The following is a 16,202-nucleotide window of genomic DNA, read 5'->3' as shown; positions in this document are numbered from 1 at the left end:
TTATCTTACTCACAGAACCATTTCTGTTAACATTTCTATTCCCTCCACCTTGCACTTCCTCCCTCCACCTGGATGTTGTTCTCTCTTCAGTGGCCTCCCAGCACATCTATTCTGGCCCTGTGAGTCCCAAGCTCAGACCAGGCCTCTGACCAAGTCATCCTCAACATTAACAATATTCTTTAGTCACTTATCAGACCCTTACAGTGAATTCCAAATGTCCCACCATTCCTGGCAGCGTGTGCTAGCTGTGTCTGATCACCCCAAAACACTTATCTTCTTGCTACACCAGAACACACTGAACATGTGTGTGGTGTACTTCTGCTCCCACGGGGACCCAGGAGAAGTGCCAATGAGAAAAACCTCGAGAAATCCATGGAACTGGAACCTTTGCTTTAAGATTACAAAGCAGAACTTAAGAGCATGTCTCAGTAGTAGAGCCCCTGCCTAGAATCCTCCAGTGAGGGGATGGCGTGTGGCTCAGTGGTAGAATTCCTGCCTAGAATTCCCCAATAAGGAGCTGCGGGTATGGCTCAGTGGTAGACCCCCTGCCTAGAACTCCCCAGTGAGGGGCTGAAGCATGGCTCATTTAAAGTACTTACCTTCCATGCACAGGCCCTGAGTTCCAACTGGAGCACAACAAGAAACGTCTTATTTATTTAATTTATTTTTGAGTATAGCAAACAGGTTTATCGAAGAAAACTCAGAAAGATCCCTGGAGAATGAGAGAGGCTCCAAGGGAGGAAAACCCAAAACCATTTAAAGGGAAAGCAAAGAAAACAAGGCAGGCAGGCAATCTGCCCTGATTTCCCATGAGCTGTGGAGTAGCAAGGGAACAGGAGCACTTGGAAAGCTCTCTACGTGACCTGAATGAAGGTCACAGCCCTGTGAGCCTCTGGCATTCAGAGTCACTTCTCTCCAGAACAGAACTGCTATGGTCACCCACACCACAGACAGGAGCTCACCTAAGTGAGTCGAGATGACACTCAAATGACACTCATGTGCCAGATATCCAAGGGACAAAACCCAGTCCATTCATGTGATTCCTGGTCAACTCTGTGGGGTCTCCATACTGCGGTCAGAGAAATGGGCACAGAGAGGTTAAGTCATCAGTGTGGGCTCACAGAGTCAAATGCCACAAGTTCAGATGCAGGCAGCCTGGCTTGGACTCAACTCTAGACAAGAAGCACTAGTGTCTGCCATTTCTCCAGGAGTGGCTTCCAGGCTCCAAGCCCATTTTCCTCCTGCTAAGTATACAGACAAGCATCTTCAGACTTGGACTCAAGGGGATCTGCAACGGAGTGGAGGTGGCCTCGTACAAGAGGATTCGGAGCTGAAGGTCATCTTTGGCTACATAGTGAGTTCAAAGTCATCCCAAGCTACATGACACCCTTATGAAGACACACATTTTTTTAAAGGAGCCTCTGTTAGTCCCACCTGCGGGAAGGAAGTTTGTGCCAAAGTCCTAGGCCCCTCATCTATGCAAGTTCCTGGTAGGTTACTCAATGCTCTCATTGAGATCTAAGCCTTGGAAATTCTAGAAAACAACCACACCCCAAGCTTTGTGCCCTTCCTGATGAATGCCACACAAAGGAGGAAGCTGAGTTAGGGTACTCTGTGACGAGGGCTGCCGGGAAGTCCTGCCTAGATATGAAGCAAGCCTTTCATCACCACTTCCCACCCGGCACAGAAGATAAAAGTCCACAAGCCCAGGGCCTGATTGGGACGCAGCTCTGACAGCCCTGTCCGCCATGTCCAGCATGCTGTTCGCCTGGGCTCTCCTTGCCCTCCTGGGGTTGGCAGCCCCCTGCAGCTTCGTCGTGCCCCGCAGCGAGTGGGAGGCCCTGCCATCTGAGTGCTCCAAGACCCTGCAGCAACCAGTCCGCTACGTGGTGATCTCGCACACAGCAGGCAGCATCTGCACCAGCCCGGCCTCCTGTGAGCAGCAGGCTCGCAATGTGCAGCATTACCACATGAGCTCGCTGGGCTGGTGTGACGTGGCCTACAAGTGAGTACGCTGGGCTGGAGGAGGCCCCCTGGTGCTAGGTCTGCTGTCTCCCGTGGGGGCTGGGGCTTTCTCCCCTCTGAGAGGGGCCGGGCTCTGCTTCGCATGGCACGGGTGCCCACCCCCGACTCTACTTTCACAGGGAAATCCTTTCCTAGAGGCCCAGATCTTGCCAGGCCCACACCAGGCCGACTGGGCCTTGCGCATCCTGCCACCAGTGGGCGTATTGCTGCCTGAGGCAAGGCAGGGGGACTCCACAGGGGAAATGGATGCCCAGGGCTCAGCTCCCTCTTCGGCAAGAGCCAAGAGGCTTATGGGCCCTAATACCAAACACACGGGTAACTGGCTAGCACACGGCAGGGGCCCCGAACCTCTGGGCTACTGTCTCCCGTGTGCCAGAGTTCCAGATGGGGACATGGCTCGGGACATAGCACCGTACCCATCCCTAGGTGCGTAAGGACATAAAAGGAGGGGCTCGTGATAGAAGAAGAATCCACAGAAAAAGGACTTCTGGGTGGCTCGGCAAGTCCAACAACCCAGGTCCTAACCCCAGTAGGAGAGAACTGATGACTGAGCTGCCCTGACGCCCATACATGCACACACACAGCCACACTCACACACACTTTGAGAGAGAGAGAGCCTGGCTGTGCTGGCCTGGTATCCAAGCCTGTAATCCTGGCAGCTGAAGGCTGAGGAAAGAGGATTGCTGTGAGTTCAAGGCCACCCTGGGTTTCATAGCAAGATCTTATCTCCCAAAGGGGATGGGGCCAGGATAGGTGAGGGTGACAGAAGCCAGATCCTGTGGCTTTGTTATGGCTCTAGAAGGGGCAGAGGAAAGGTCATGGTGAGGAGAGAGGTCAAACAGTAGCCACAGAAGGTGGGGGGCAGGGTACATAGACTGGCCCAGGTGTTAGCAAGCTCCCTCTGGCTGACCACAGGGGAGCTGGGGACTTCTCAGATGGACCCCCACAGACACAGACACCCGTTGCCGCTGCTGCTTTTCAGTGTTGCGGGCTGGGGTGCCATACCTGGGCCTGTTTCCAAAAGAAACATCTGAACCCTGTGACTTCTAAGGCTGAACTGAGAGCCAAATTGCCTGCAGGATTTCCTGGAAATACTGGCTCCCAGTCCACCTGACTGCTCTGCCAAACACAGAGGGCCAGAAGCCTGGAGGGTGTCCTCAGGCCTTTCCACCTGGAATTTTAATCATTCTACGGCTCCAACATAAGAGTTGCTTCCCAGGTTTGAGGTGGGGAGCAGGGAAGACTGAAGTGGGCCACACTCTTAGAGAGAAGCACAGTCACATTCTACGAGCCTCTCCATTCTTACCTGTAAGAGGAGGTTTGGGTTTGGTGTCTCTCTCTCCCTCTGTGTGTGTGTATGCGTGTGTACACATGCATCTCAGTGTATGTTTGTACACTGTGTGTGTGTGTGTGTGTAAAAACCCTTAGGTTAGAAGAGGGCACCGGATCCCCTTAAGGTTGAATTACAAGTTGCGAGCCACCACGTGGGTCCTGGAAATCGAACCCAGGTCTTCTGCAAGAGCAGTAAGCACCCTTAACGACTGAGTTAGTTCTTCAGCCCCTATCTGAAGCTCTTGACTATGCCATGTCATGATGGTGGCTGAGGTTTACAAGCATCCCTGGAAAATCCCACAGTGCCTCCCCCTAGGCCAGGTGCTGTGAATGTTAAAGCATCACAATGAAAGGGCATGCAGGCTCCCCTTCTATCCTTGCTGCTGGCGGATCTGGGATCTCCCTAAAGTGACAGGGCTTTTGACCCTGTGCTGGAGACAGGCTCTTCCTCACACACCTATTCTTCCATAAGAGACTCCTTCATAAAGACCCACACCTTGCCAGGCCACCAGGCCCATTGAGCCTGGCACTAGGTTCCCATGTCCCTATCTTTATCCAGTCTCCTTGAGGCAGGCTGTGAGCTGGCTTTTCTGAGTGGCAGGCAGGGGCTTGGATTCCAAGCTCCGGCATCCTCTGCTTCATCAGCATTGCAGAGCTGAATCCTCCATCATCCAACTCCAGGCTGCTGGTCTAGCTCCAAGGTGGCCCCCCTGGGGTGGGGGGGGCAGGACATTTTTTCTCAGTTGAGGCTTGGTCAATGAGTGGAATTCATAGATCAACTACTGTAACCTCCATCCCTGAATCCATGATCCTAACGCCTGAGAGGACCCCAAGAGCCACGGCAGGCTGGACCAAGAACAAACTTGTGGTAGCACCATGGCTACCCTGGTCTGGCTGGAACACAGACACACCTTTCAGCCAGGAGACAAAGGCAAGCAGACCTGAGCCCCAGGCCAGCCTGTATAGGGCCAGGTCCAAATAGAGAAAAGCTCAGGTCCAGGCATGGTGGTACACATCTTTAATCCCAGAACTCAGGAGACAGAAGCGTGCAGATCTCTTGAGTTCTCGTCAGTTCTGTTCAGGTAGTTTGGCTGAATCAGTGAGTTGAGAGGCAGTGCACTGGAGCTGAGTTTGTGGCAACTAATTTCAATGAATAGAAGGCAGTTTTACCAGGAGTTGAAGAGAGAACAAGCTAGATGTAGGTGAAGACAGATGAGCCAGAGAATGTGAAGAGCAAAGGATCAGAACACATTGCTGGAGTTAGTCTGAGGCCAAGTAAAGCAATTCAGAGAAGCTGAAAGAAGCCAGTTTGAATAAGCCAACTTGGAGAGGAGTTTGACCTAGAAAAGCTCGTAAGTTGAACCAGCCAGATAGAGTTCAGAAAAAACAAGAAAGGATGAGCTTATTCAGCAGTAAGTCTGAGAGGCTGAAAAAGATTCTAGGTCTAGATTAGATTGCACAGAGGCTAAAAGCTTCCAGGACTAGGCATGTTAGCAGATGAAGACAGTAAGCCTCCAAGAGACAATTACAATAGGCAAATGAAAGTTACTTTTACAGAAACTTCTTTGAAGACTTTTTTTTATACTTGCTTATTAGGCAAGCACATGGCATGATCCTTGTGTGGAGGTCAGAGGGCAACCTGCAGGAGTCAGTCAGTTTGCTCTTGTCACCATGTTGGTCCCAGGAATAGAACTCAGCTTGGCAAAGGGCCTTTACTGGATGAGCCATCGGCCCAAGGGGAGAGACTCACGAGGGGCAGGGCCTCTGAGGCTGTGACTTAGTGGGTCCCTGACTGTAAGCTTAGCCTGTGGGAGGGCAGCAGTTCCAACCTCAGGGGACTGATAGGGGAGGAGGTGAGCTCACAGGCATGCGGAGACAGGAGGAAACAATGAATCCCAACCTTAAACACACAGTGGTTTGTTGTGTGGTCAACAATGGGATTTCTGGGCTGGAAAGATGGCTCAGAAGTTAAAAGCACTGGCTGTGCTTCCAGAGGTCCTGGGTTCAATTCCCAGCAACCACGTGGTGGTTCCCAACTACCTGGTGCCCTCTTCTGGTGTGCATACAGCACATTGTATACATAATAAACAAATCTAAAAAAAAATAAAATAAATTAAAACATAGGATTTCTGTGTGACCTTGGACCTCTCTGATTCTATGTGAAATGGAGGACCAATTGCTATGAAGATGCTTGGCAAGAAACAGAGGCAACCAAGGTTGCCTTAACAGTGTAGAAAATGAGTGAAGGATGTCGAAGGCCCTCCTAACCTCATCAAGCTCCACCCCTCCTTCACAGCTTCCTCATTGGAGAGGATGGTCATGTCTATGAAGGCCGAGGCTGGAGCATCAAGGGTGACCACACAGGGCCCACCTGGAACCCCTTATCTATCGGCATCACCTTCATGGGCAACTACATGGGTAAGTGCTCAGCGTTTTGGGCTAGGGGTGGCGCTGGGGAAAGGGCTACGGGCTCTGCCACCTATAAGCTCGAAGCCTAATAGTACAAGTCCTACACCTCATTTTTTTTCCTTTGGATAACGGGTTCATTTTGACCCTATGTTGGGAGTAGCTGATCTGCACTGAATTAGGGAAAAAACAAAAAGCCAAGCACAGCAATATACAGCTGTAATCCCAGCACTCCTCAGGTGGAAAGACTTGAGTTTGCCCCCCTGTCTCAATAAAATAAAGCATAGTCGCAGCTAGCCAGGCACATGCTTGTACTCCCAGCACTCGGGGAGGCAGAGGCAGGCCTGTGAGTTTGAGACTAGCCTGGTCTACAAAAGGAGTCCAGGAAGGCCAAGGCTACACACAGAAACCGCGTCTCAAAAAAAACAAAAATAAATAAAGCAAGCAAAACAGGGTAGCGGCTACAGCTCAGTCCGTAGAGTACACGCCTAGCCATGCACAGGCCCTGGGCTCAAATCACACGGTGCACACTTTAGTTTCAGCACTGGGAGATGGTGGCAAGATTAGTTCAAGTTGATCCTTTTCAGCTACCCAGGGCCAGCCTGGGCTAGGGACCTGTCTCTAATCAACCAGTTAATTCCACCTAAGATGTGTTTGATAGGTGACAGCTACTTGTGTGGACAGAGAAGGGCCAGGGCCAAGCAACAATCCTGACAGGCAATGCTGGCTGAGGGTCCCTTATGCTAGGGCCCCTCTTGTGACTTGGCAATGTTAACTCTTTATCTCCCACAGCCCTAAGGGTGGGTGCCTGATTTTCTTCTCATGGATGAAGAAAACTGAGCAGGGGACAGCTTATCCACATTCCTCAATTCACAGCCCTTCAAAAAAGCCCCAATCTAACTTTCTGTACCTTGCCCCTTCCCTTGTAGATCGGCTACCCCCAAGGCGGGCCCTCCGTGCTGCCCAGAATCTTCTGGAATGTGGGGTGTCTCAGGGCTTCCTGAGATCCAACTATGAGGTCAAAGGACACCGGGACGTGCAGAAAACACTCTCTCCAGGCAACCAGCTCTATGATCTTATCCGAGGCTGGGCACACTACCGAGAGTGAGACCTTGAGACCTTGCAGAGCCACCACCCTGAAAGTCCTCCTGCCACCTGCTCCCTTTCCCACCCCATCTATCGGCCCAGTGAACCCACTAATAAAGATGTAGCACCAACCATGCTCCTATGTAGCTCTGGTGACACATGACCCTCTCATGATCTCTCCCACATGCTATGGCCATTCCTGCTGCTCACACCACCCTCACTGGTGAGCAGAACCCAAAGGCCCAATGCTGAGTAAGACCCCAGAGAGCATGGCTCAGGAGCAACATCGCAGCTTAGAACTCAGAGGCCTCAGGCGAGAGCCCAGGAATCAACACGAGGCAGGCCCCAGTGTCACCCATAGCAGCTCAAAAGAACCAGACAATGTGGGCCATGCCGCCACCGCCCCCCTTTCACACAGCCGGGCATGTCCAAGCTTGCCTGGACTCCTCTGGAGACACACGGCTCCCACTGCCCACCTGCCAGTGGTCCCAGACAGGCCAGACACACTTTCACTGCCAATTATCAGCCCCAACCTCACTTCTGCTCACTCCACTCCTACCCCTGAATCATAAGCTAAGGGGTTCCAAAAACAATCATATTTATTTACAAAATACACAAACCTTCTTCCCCTAGAATGCATTACTGGGAGAAGGTGGGGGAGTCGGGCCCTCGCACACCTGGAAGTGGGGAGCACAGGAGGGGAGCTGCCTCCACAGGTAGGATGGGAAATCGGGGTGCCACCTCTCCAGGGTCATGACCGTGTGTCCAGCCGGTTCATGTACTCTTGCAAAGCCTTCAGGCGGGCATCTATTTCAGCCATGTCAGCTCCCTGGTAATCGGAGCTGTACTCTGTGAAAGCAGAGGTGATTGTGGGTATGCAGAACTGCTCTTGTTATCACCCCAAAGAGTTCTGGGATGAGGTGGGGGGGAACAGCAGAAACAGATATGGGACCCCGGGCTCACCTTTGATGGGGACCCAGCCGTCAGAACTGGCCAGGTTTCTCTGGTGATTTTTGTGTTCCCTGGTGGCAGACTTCTGGTGACAAGAAAGGCAGGAAAGGAGTCAGGCAACTCCCTTCTACTCCTATCCCCCAAGTCCCATTGGTAGTTATGAGTCTGAGTATGTGCAGGTCACCACTGTGTCAAGAGCCTCCTTCTGATACAAGAGCCCTCCAGAGGGTAAACTGGCAAAGCCTGAGGCACAGGGAGGCCAGCCAAGCACCCTCAGTCACACACTGGGAGGAGGGGGCAGGTTTGAGGACCTGGCACCATTTAAGGGAAGAATCTTTTTCCTTTTTTTTTTTTTATTTTTATTTTTGACACATGGTCTTATGTAGCCCAAGCTGGCCTCAAACTCACTCTGTAGCTGAGGCTGGTTTTAAACTTTGGATCCTCCTGCCTCCACCTCCTGAGTGCTGAGCTGACAGGCCTGTCAATGTCACCACACCCAGTTTATATGGAACCCGGGGCCTTGTTCCAGATGGCCATTCTACCAACTGAGCTACACCGGCAGTCCAAATCTTAAAGCAACATACCACGCCACTAAATTTTGGCTACCAGGACCAGGGGCCCCATACACTCTGCTTCAAGAGTCAATCTAGAGTCCCCTCTACAACCTGGTGCCCCCAAGACAAGAGAATGATAGAACACAGAGGATGGCTGGTTTCCTGTGGTTTAATACTACCCTTCCCATCCCCCAACCTGGGAATGATCCTCACCGTCTTGGACCCGCTCCAAGGTGTGGGGCTCGGTGGTTTCCTTCGGCCTCGGCTGGGACGCCTGGGAAAAGAGGGTAATCAAGGACATAGAGCGTCTTTGGTACCTCCCTCTGACCCACTTCATGGTTTTAAGAACTTCAGTTTCCGTCACCTAATTGCCCTGCAAAAGATTGCTTTCGCTCTCCCAAGAGGCCCTTTCCAGAGTATCCTTCTCCAAGCTTTACCTTCTGGAAACCGACTGGGAGAAATCCTCCATCTCGCTGCAGGAGCTGACCGACGAGCAGCGGCTGCGGAAACTCTCCACTAGGGGGAGACAAAGAGCATGATGCCCAGGGGCCACGGGCCCGCCTACCGCCTGTGCAGCTACGAAGCCTGTCCTAGCCAGTTACCGGAAGAGCTGCGGTTCCGAGAGCGGTTGGCAGCGTCCCCTCGGCCTGTCACAGCAACAGCGGGCCGCGTCTGGTGAGACCATGAGACAGAAGGACCGTCCCCGCTTCCTCCACTGCCCATTCGGTTCCTCTGCTGCTGCTGCCTAGAAAACCAGAGACTAGTAGTGTGCATTGACTACTGGCTGGACGGGAACCGGCCACAGCCAGAGCCAGTGGCCCGCCAGAGGTCACGTGGGGAGAGCTGAGGGTGGTGAAAACAAGCATGCACCCGAGGGGTTGGGAGGGCCGCCCGAGGTCAAGAGGAGGCGGGCCACGTGAGGGGCTGAGTGGGGATGCGTAGGGGAACAGGGACGAGGTGAGGAGGCGGGACCAGGGGAGGAGAGGTTAGGTCAGTACGGCGCCTGGAGAAGAGGTAGAGCGGGGAAAGAAGTGGGAGCACGGAGAAGTTAGGGGGAAACAAGGCTTAGCTGCGGGTTGGCGAGAGGTGGGAGGAGGAGGAGGCACAGCAGGGGTGGTAAACAGGCGCCGCCTTACTTCATCTTGATCTCTCTCTGCTTCTTCTCCTTTGCTTTCACAAAGGCTGTGGGGTCAAAACGGGGCGCACGGCCACCTAGACAGTGTGGGGAGGAGGCTGGCTCGCTTGCTTGCACTTGTCGGCCCTAGACCATCCCGCCTCCCCATGGCTGGCAGGGCAGTCACAGACCTGTGGGGGAGGGCGAGGGGCGCGCCAGCCGGCCCCGACCCCGGGCCCCACGGCAGCTCTCCCGCGACGAGGATCGAGTGGCCGCGCGGCCACGAGACGTGGAGCGCTCCCGGGACGACGAGGCTCGGTCCTCCCGGGCCGGAGCCGGCGCTGGCAGGGCGCGTCTCCTGGGAGCACGCAGGGGGATGTCAGCTTCCCACCCGCTAGCCCACCTTCTACCTTCCCAAATATTCCCACCCCGGCTCACGCGTTCTTTCCTGTACCCTCAAGTCCGTGTCCAGGACCTGCCGCTTCCCTTCGCCAGACCCTTCTTTCCGAGGTCTTCCATCTCCCACAGCTCTCCGGAAGCCTTTCCCATGCCAATCAAGGTCGGCAACAGCTCCCTGACTGATCCGATCAATCAGCCCTCAAGCTCTCCCCTACACTTAGACCTGTCCATCTCCAGGCCCGACACCGCTCTCTAGGCGCCCCACAGTTCACCAGGCCCCGCCCCGGCCCCGCCTCTCACCCCCTTCGGTACATAGCTAGTTCGCTGTTGACCGTCTTCAGCCGCGCGCGCAGACCGCGCTCCGACGCCTTCACCTCCTCGAGCTGCGGAGGGAAGCAGAGACTGCCGCGGTCCAGACCAGGCTGAGGTCCGTGGCGGGGCCCCCTCCCTGCCTTCGCCCCCTCACCTCCTTGGCCAGGCGGCGGCAGTCCTGGCTGCGGGCGCCAACCCGGCCCCCGAGGCTGCGCTCCTGCCGCAGCTCCAGCTCCAGTTCCCGCACCAGCCTGCGCAGCGTCTCAGCCTCCTGGCGCGCTGCCCGCCCCGCCAGCGCCTCCTCTCGGGAGCGGCCCAGCTGCGCCTCCAGCTCGCGCTTCTCGGACGCCAGGCGGGTCACCCTGCAAGGGCCCGGGAGTGAGGAAGCGAGCACCCTGTGAGCCCCTCCCCGCGGCTCCATAGATGGCAGTCCCCAAGGCACCCCAGGAAGGAGGACTGCAGTCCCCCGGGAGGGGTCTGGTCCTGTCAACTCCCGACTGAGGCACAAAGGAGGCTGAAGGGCCTTCACCTTCACCCACCCTCCATGCAGACATATCGGGCCCTAGGGACAGGTCAGTAAGGGGACATGGCTAAAAGACAGCTGCAGCAAGTCCAGCGCTACTGGCTTTACTCCCCGCTCCAAGCCCCCACTTCCAAGCCTTTCCCAGCCAGATCGCCTATTTGCCAGTCAGAAACAAATGATTAGGTTGCTACCATGTTCAAAGACCGTTAAGAAAATGCCACATATACAAGGCTTTTCATTCCTGCTGCTATGAAAAGCAAGGAGCAAAGGTAACCAAGTGTCCAAGGGCAGAACTAGCTGAATCTCTCTGTGTCCATCGTGCAGTGCATCCATGAAAAGGGACGAGGGCCGATTTTCACTATTTTAAACAGTGCAGAATGTATTTACCAAGTCCCCCTTTGTAAAAAGAAATGGGAAGGGTTATAAATGATAAATAATGTGTTCATATATTTAAAATTTTCAAACAGAGGCGTGGCCTATGGAGAGAGGAGGAATAGGGGGAACAGATAGAGAAATGGATCTCTCTGCATGCACCCCGCTGTCCAGCTTTGGCTCCGAAACTGAAAATACTTTAGAGATAGGCTCCGGCTAACATTACCCAGGCTAGTGTTGATTTTCTGAGTTCAAGTGATCCTTCTACCTCAGGAACTACCACCGAAGTGGGGACAGTCAGCAGGCTCAAAGAAACATAAATGTATATCAAAGGTGGAATAACGCTGCAGAATTATATGATGTGACTAAATCACAGGGTTTTATCAGGTATGATACACAGCTTCAAGGCAAAAGAGGCTGAAAAGAAATCTAACCTTTATTCAGAAGTATCATTAGTGATTGCATTGGTATTATTTGGAACAAAGTAATCATTATTACTGGGGCTGGACAGATGGCTCAGCAGTTAAGAGCACTGGCTGCTCTTCTGGAGGACCTGGGTTCAATTCCCAGCACCCTCATGGCAGCTCACAACTGTCTGTAACTCCAGTTCCAGGGGATCCAACCCCTTCACACAGACATGCAGGAAAAACACCAGTGTACGTAAAATAAAAATAAATCATTATAAAAAGAATTGTTATTATCCTTGGAAACTACAATTTTTTTTAGCATCAGAGAAAACAGGACATAAAATCAAGGGGAAAGAACAGACATTATTTTGTCTTTCTAAAAATGTATCTGTCTTTTGGCTCTTTCCACTAACATATATACCAGATCATGCTAACATTACCTCCTAATAAAAGAAATGCAACATCTTGGAAAAATAGTGGTAAAACACCTGCATAGAAATCCCACATACACACACCCCACAGTTCCAGGAGGGCCTGGGGACGTGGCTCAGTGGTAGAGCCCCTGCCTAGAATCCCCCAGTGAGGGCATAGCTCAGTGGTAAAACACTTGTCTAGCATGCACAAGCACCAGGTCCTGTGTCTGGCACTTAGAAAACAAAACAGAAAAGATTAGTGGGGCCCTTTCACAAGAACGTAGAACCCAACATGATATGCTGAGTTTGGAACCCAAAAGTTCCATCTGCCAAAGGCAACGCCAACATGACAGTAAAACCTACTGCAATGAATAGATTAGCTCGCATCTGTGAGCTGAATACATGCCCAAAGATATCTGTGGCCTTCTCCTGGAACATGTGAATGTTCAACTATTTGGCAAAAAGTGGCTTTTGCAGATCTGATATGGGACAGTGAGATCAAAGGATTCTGTCAAGGATAAATTATCAGGATGGATCACAACCTGAGATGAGAGACACAGAAGATGGGAGGGGGATGTGGCACCGAGGCCCAGACTTGAGTGCAAGGACACAAGCCAAAGAACAGCTGCCACCGCCAGGTGCTAGAGAGGTAAGAAGGGGCTTCTCCCAAGGGCCTGCAGGAGGGTGCCCCCCCAAGCCTACACTGAGAACACCATTTCAGACACCAGCCTCCAGAGGGAGACAGAATACACTTCCAGTAGCTTTTCTTTTTATTGCATTTATTTACTTGTGGGTATGCACATAGACACACATGCTATATAGTCGTGTGGGGGCCGGAAAGCAACCCCTCCACCACATGGGTCCCAGGGGTGGGGGCTCAGGTCAGCAGGTTTGGTGACAAGCAGCTTCACAGGGTGGGCCATCTCACTGACCCACGCCAATGTTTTCTTGTTATTGTTGCTTGGTTTTGATTGGGGAGGGGGGGCTTTTGTTTTGTTTTGTTTTCAAGACAAGGTTTCTCTGTGTAGCCCTGGCTATCCTAGCACTTGCTCTGTAGACCAGGCTGGCCTCAAACTCAGAGATCCGCCTGCCTTTGCCTCCCAAGTGCTGGGATTAAAGGTGTGCCACCACGCTCAGCAACCTACTCCAGTATTTTAAGCTACATGTCTGTAGAGGATGAGAACAAACTCAATGTTCTGTCAGAGGTAAGCGAAAGGAAAGACTCAGCACTGATCACACCTCTCCTGAGGAAAACAGGAGAACGTTCTCATGGGACATGCCATGAAAACACTCACCACAGCCAACAACAGCTTGAAGTATTATGGAATTAGAGCATCCCCTGATAACACATCAATCTAGGCAGCATCTCAAGAACTGGCAAAACATGGTAGGGAATCCCTTTTATCACACCACTTGGGAGGCAGAGACAGACAGGTATCTGAGTTCAAGAACAGCTTGGTCTACAAAGGAAGTTCCAGGCCAGCCAGGGCTACAGAGAAACCCTGCCTCAGACAAGGATGGAAGAAGGGGAACAGGACAAGTAAAACATGATGGCATTCATCTATAATTTCAGCACTTGGGAGGCAGAGACAGGAGGTCAGCTACCTAACTGGAAAAAATAGTTTTTGGTTTGTTTTAGTTAGGCGCACACACACACACACACAAGCTTGGGGGCACGTCAGAGTGGCCTCTGCTTTCTGCCTGAATCACCACCCTGTGGGGCAACTTCCCTCCGTGGAGTTCCCCATGGAGAAGAGGTGACACATGTACTTGGAACAGAGGGAGGAGGTCAACAGAACAAGGTGAGCCTGGTCTGTGCAGCAAGCTCCTGCCTCCAGGTGAAGGCAGGTAGAAGCTGATGGGAGCCACCAGCAGCTCAGAGATTTCAAGGCCCACACACCAGGTCTGTGGGTGAACAGAGGTCGCCACCTTGTGGCCAATCTGGGAGACACACAGACGCATGGATCAGCATGGATGGAGGCTAAGTTCCTCAGCCTCCCAAGGTCCCTCTGCCTCTGCCCAGCAGCACCCATGGGTCCTGCTACCCGGTGTACTCCCTCCCCCGAGAGACGGCCGTTCCTCTCTAGCAGAATTTGGCACTCAGTCTGGGCTGGCACCTAAAACAGTGCAGAAGTGCTGGCTGCATCCAAGGCACAGCCTGGCCACATAATTTGCTGTGTGCCCTGGGCAAGTCCCCTAACATCTCTGGACTTCTGGCGATGACAGCAATGTCAGTCTCCCAGGGCTGCTGTGAGGATAAGCACTTTCTGGTTTCTGTGGGTACACACATGTGCACATACCCTCACACAGGTGACTTGGCTGGCTAGCACACATGATACTTTAGGTTCGATCACCAGCACTACATAAACCAGGCCTGATAACCCATGCCTATAAGCCCAAGGACACCAGGCTAGGAGGCAAGAGAGTCAGGAATTCAAAGTCATCCCTGACTACATAGACAGTTGGAGGCCAGTCTCAGATACATGAGACTCAAAGGGGGGTGGGGGCAGCAAGATGGATGAGAGGGTGTGAGGGTGCCTGCCACTCCAAGATGCATGCCTGGCAACATGAGTGTGAACTGGAAGCCATGGAAATGCGGAAGGGGAGAACAGACTTCACACACATGTCATGGTATGTGTACCCAAACACACACACACACATCATGCATATTATACACACAATGATAATACTTAATTTTTCAGTGTAACTAATCCTCAAAGAACTGGCCACCTCCAGGCAGAGACCAAATCCTTGCCCACAGAGGACAGAACCAGCAGGAGTCAGTAAGTATGCCAGAAGCCTCCAATCCTGCCTGCTCTCACCCCAGTCCGACCTACCTCAGGCATGCTGAGTCTCAGCACTCTTCCCTAACCCCACCTAACTCAACTCCTGATCAAAGCTCCCTTTCTGCCTCCTCTCCTCCCACCACATGCAGTACCATGCTCATGAGGCACTGGGAGGCACCCCAGGCAGCCCCAGGAAGCTAGGGTGAGGACCACTCAGCCTGTCCTTCCAGCCCTTACATCACCTTTGCTGAAGATGTTCCTCTTTCTGGGACCTCCTCCCAGCCCATCTCCCTCACTGCATCTCCCTCACTGGCCTGGAGGCCCAGGAAGGCCGAACCAGAGCTGTCAATCACTGCTGAATCCCCAGCACCCAACAAAAGGCAGAGAGAGGTGGGGCTCAGAAGAAAGAAGGCCAATGTTCCCCAGAAGGCATATGCTGGACCGGGTCTGTCCACCACATCCCAACCCACCACACAGAGCCCAGACTCACTGCTCCCTCAGGTGCCAGAGCTCTGTCTCCCGCGTGTCACGAGTGTCCTGGCCGCCATCCAGACCCCGAAGTCGACCCAGCTCCTCCTTCAGCGAGCGGATGATGCCCTGCAGGACCACGGGGTCCGGCTTGCCCTGGTACGGGAGGGGCAGCGGGTAGTGAATCCTGAGAGAGGGGATCAGAACCACCCGAGGGCATAGGTCTGTGAGCTAAAGAACACAAGCATGCACAGTCCCCAAAAGCTTGATTCTTGTTTTGAGGATTTTGCTTGTTTGGGTTTTTGAGGTAGGGTCTCTCTTACATAGCCCTGGCTGTCCTGGAACTTGCTCTGCAGACCAGACTGGTCTCAAACTCAGAGATCCTCCTGCCTCTGCCTCCCCAGTGCTGGGAAAGTGGTTGGTTCTAGGTTCTTTGTCCCACACACCCCTGTGCCAGTCCTTTGAACCCAGGTGCTTGAGCTTCTGCCTCCAGGATTCTGAGGACACGGGGTTTGACAGTGTCAACCGCCTGTCCTGTCACACCTGCACGGAAGACACTGTCATGTGAGCCCTGCAGGAAGTGCTATCTTCCAGCACAACCCAACCCAGACTCTCCCTGGAAGTCACTGGCTGGCCTGAGCTGGGGCGATGGCAAGATGCCCCAAGGTGTCGCCCCAGCACAGCTCTACAGCACTGCTAACTTCCCGCTCAATAGCCCAGGCGCCAGGACAGACATCCTGTTGCCCAGCTGCTCAAGAGCCTTTCCTGACCAGGTGTACTGGCTTCAGCCTGTATTCCCAGCTCTCAAAAGGCTAAGGCAGGAGGACTGCCATGAGTTCAGGGCCAGGCTGGGCTACATAGCAAGACTCTCTCTTAGAAACAGGCATAGTAGTGAACGACTGTAATCCTCAGGAGGCAGAGGCAGGTGGATCTTTGTGAGTTCAAGGCCATTCTGGTCTACAAAGTGAGTCCAGGACAGCCAAGACTACAAAGAAACCCTGTCTCGAAATAATAATAATAATAATAATAATAATAATAATAATAATAATAATAA

At 52.9% G+C, this 16,202-nt stretch overlaps 2 protein-coding genes across 3 annotated transcripts in view; one reads left to right on the top strand and one right to left on the bottom strand.

Moving 5' to 3' along the window:
- The first annotated feature begins 1,696 nt into the window (after positions 1-1,696).
- Positions 1,697-6,980, top strand: Pglyrp1 (peptidoglycan recognition protein 1). Its single transcript, XM_055615591.1, has 3 exons — positions 1,697-2,005; positions 5,654-5,775; positions 6,693-6,980. Exons 1-3 carry the CDS (start codon positions 1,749-1,751, stop codon positions 6,869-6,871), a joined length of 558 nt encoding a protein of 185 aa, XP_055471566.1. The 5' UTR covers positions 1,697-1,748; the 3' UTR covers positions 6,872-6,980.
- A 450-nt stretch (positions 6,981-7,430) lies between these two features.
- Positions 7,431-16,202, bottom strand: part of Ccdc61 (coiled-coil domain containing 61) — a 19,274-nt gene continuing 10,502 nt past the window's right edge. For both annotated transcript variants that reach the window (XM_055615656.1, XM_055615657.1), the window contains 10 exons: positions 15,171-15,335; positions 10,334-10,541; positions 10,168-10,250; positions 9,660-9,826; positions 9,491-9,566; positions 8,957-9,099; positions 8,792-8,870; positions 8,568-8,628; positions 7,813-7,885; positions 7,431-7,698 (listed from right to left, as the gene is read on the bottom strand). In XM_055615656.1, coding sequence (XP_055471631.1) covers positions 7,601-7,698; positions 7,813-7,885; positions 8,568-8,628; positions 8,792-8,870; positions 8,957-9,099; positions 9,491-9,566; positions 9,660-9,826; positions 10,168-10,250; positions 10,334-10,541; positions 15,171-15,335 — 1,153 coding nt within the window. In that variant the 3' untranslated portion in view covers positions 7,431-7,600. The remainder of the gene's footprint in view (positions 7,699-7,812; positions 7,886-8,567; positions 8,629-8,791; positions 8,871-8,956; positions 9,100-9,490; positions 9,567-9,659; positions 9,827-10,167; positions 10,251-10,333; positions 10,542-15,170; positions 15,336-16,202) is intronic.

This window comes from Psammomys obesus, unplaced genomic scaffold, assembly GCF_907164565.1.
Source record: "Psammomys obesus unplaced genomic scaffold, mPsaObe1.curated_primary_1811, whole genome shotgun sequence".
Taxonomy (NCBI): Eukaryota; Metazoa; Chordata; class Mammalia; order Rodentia; family Muridae; genus Psammomys; species Psammomys obesus.
The sequence above is the reverse complement of the archived record's forward strand: the minus strand, read 5'-3'. Positions and strand labels throughout refer to the sequence as shown.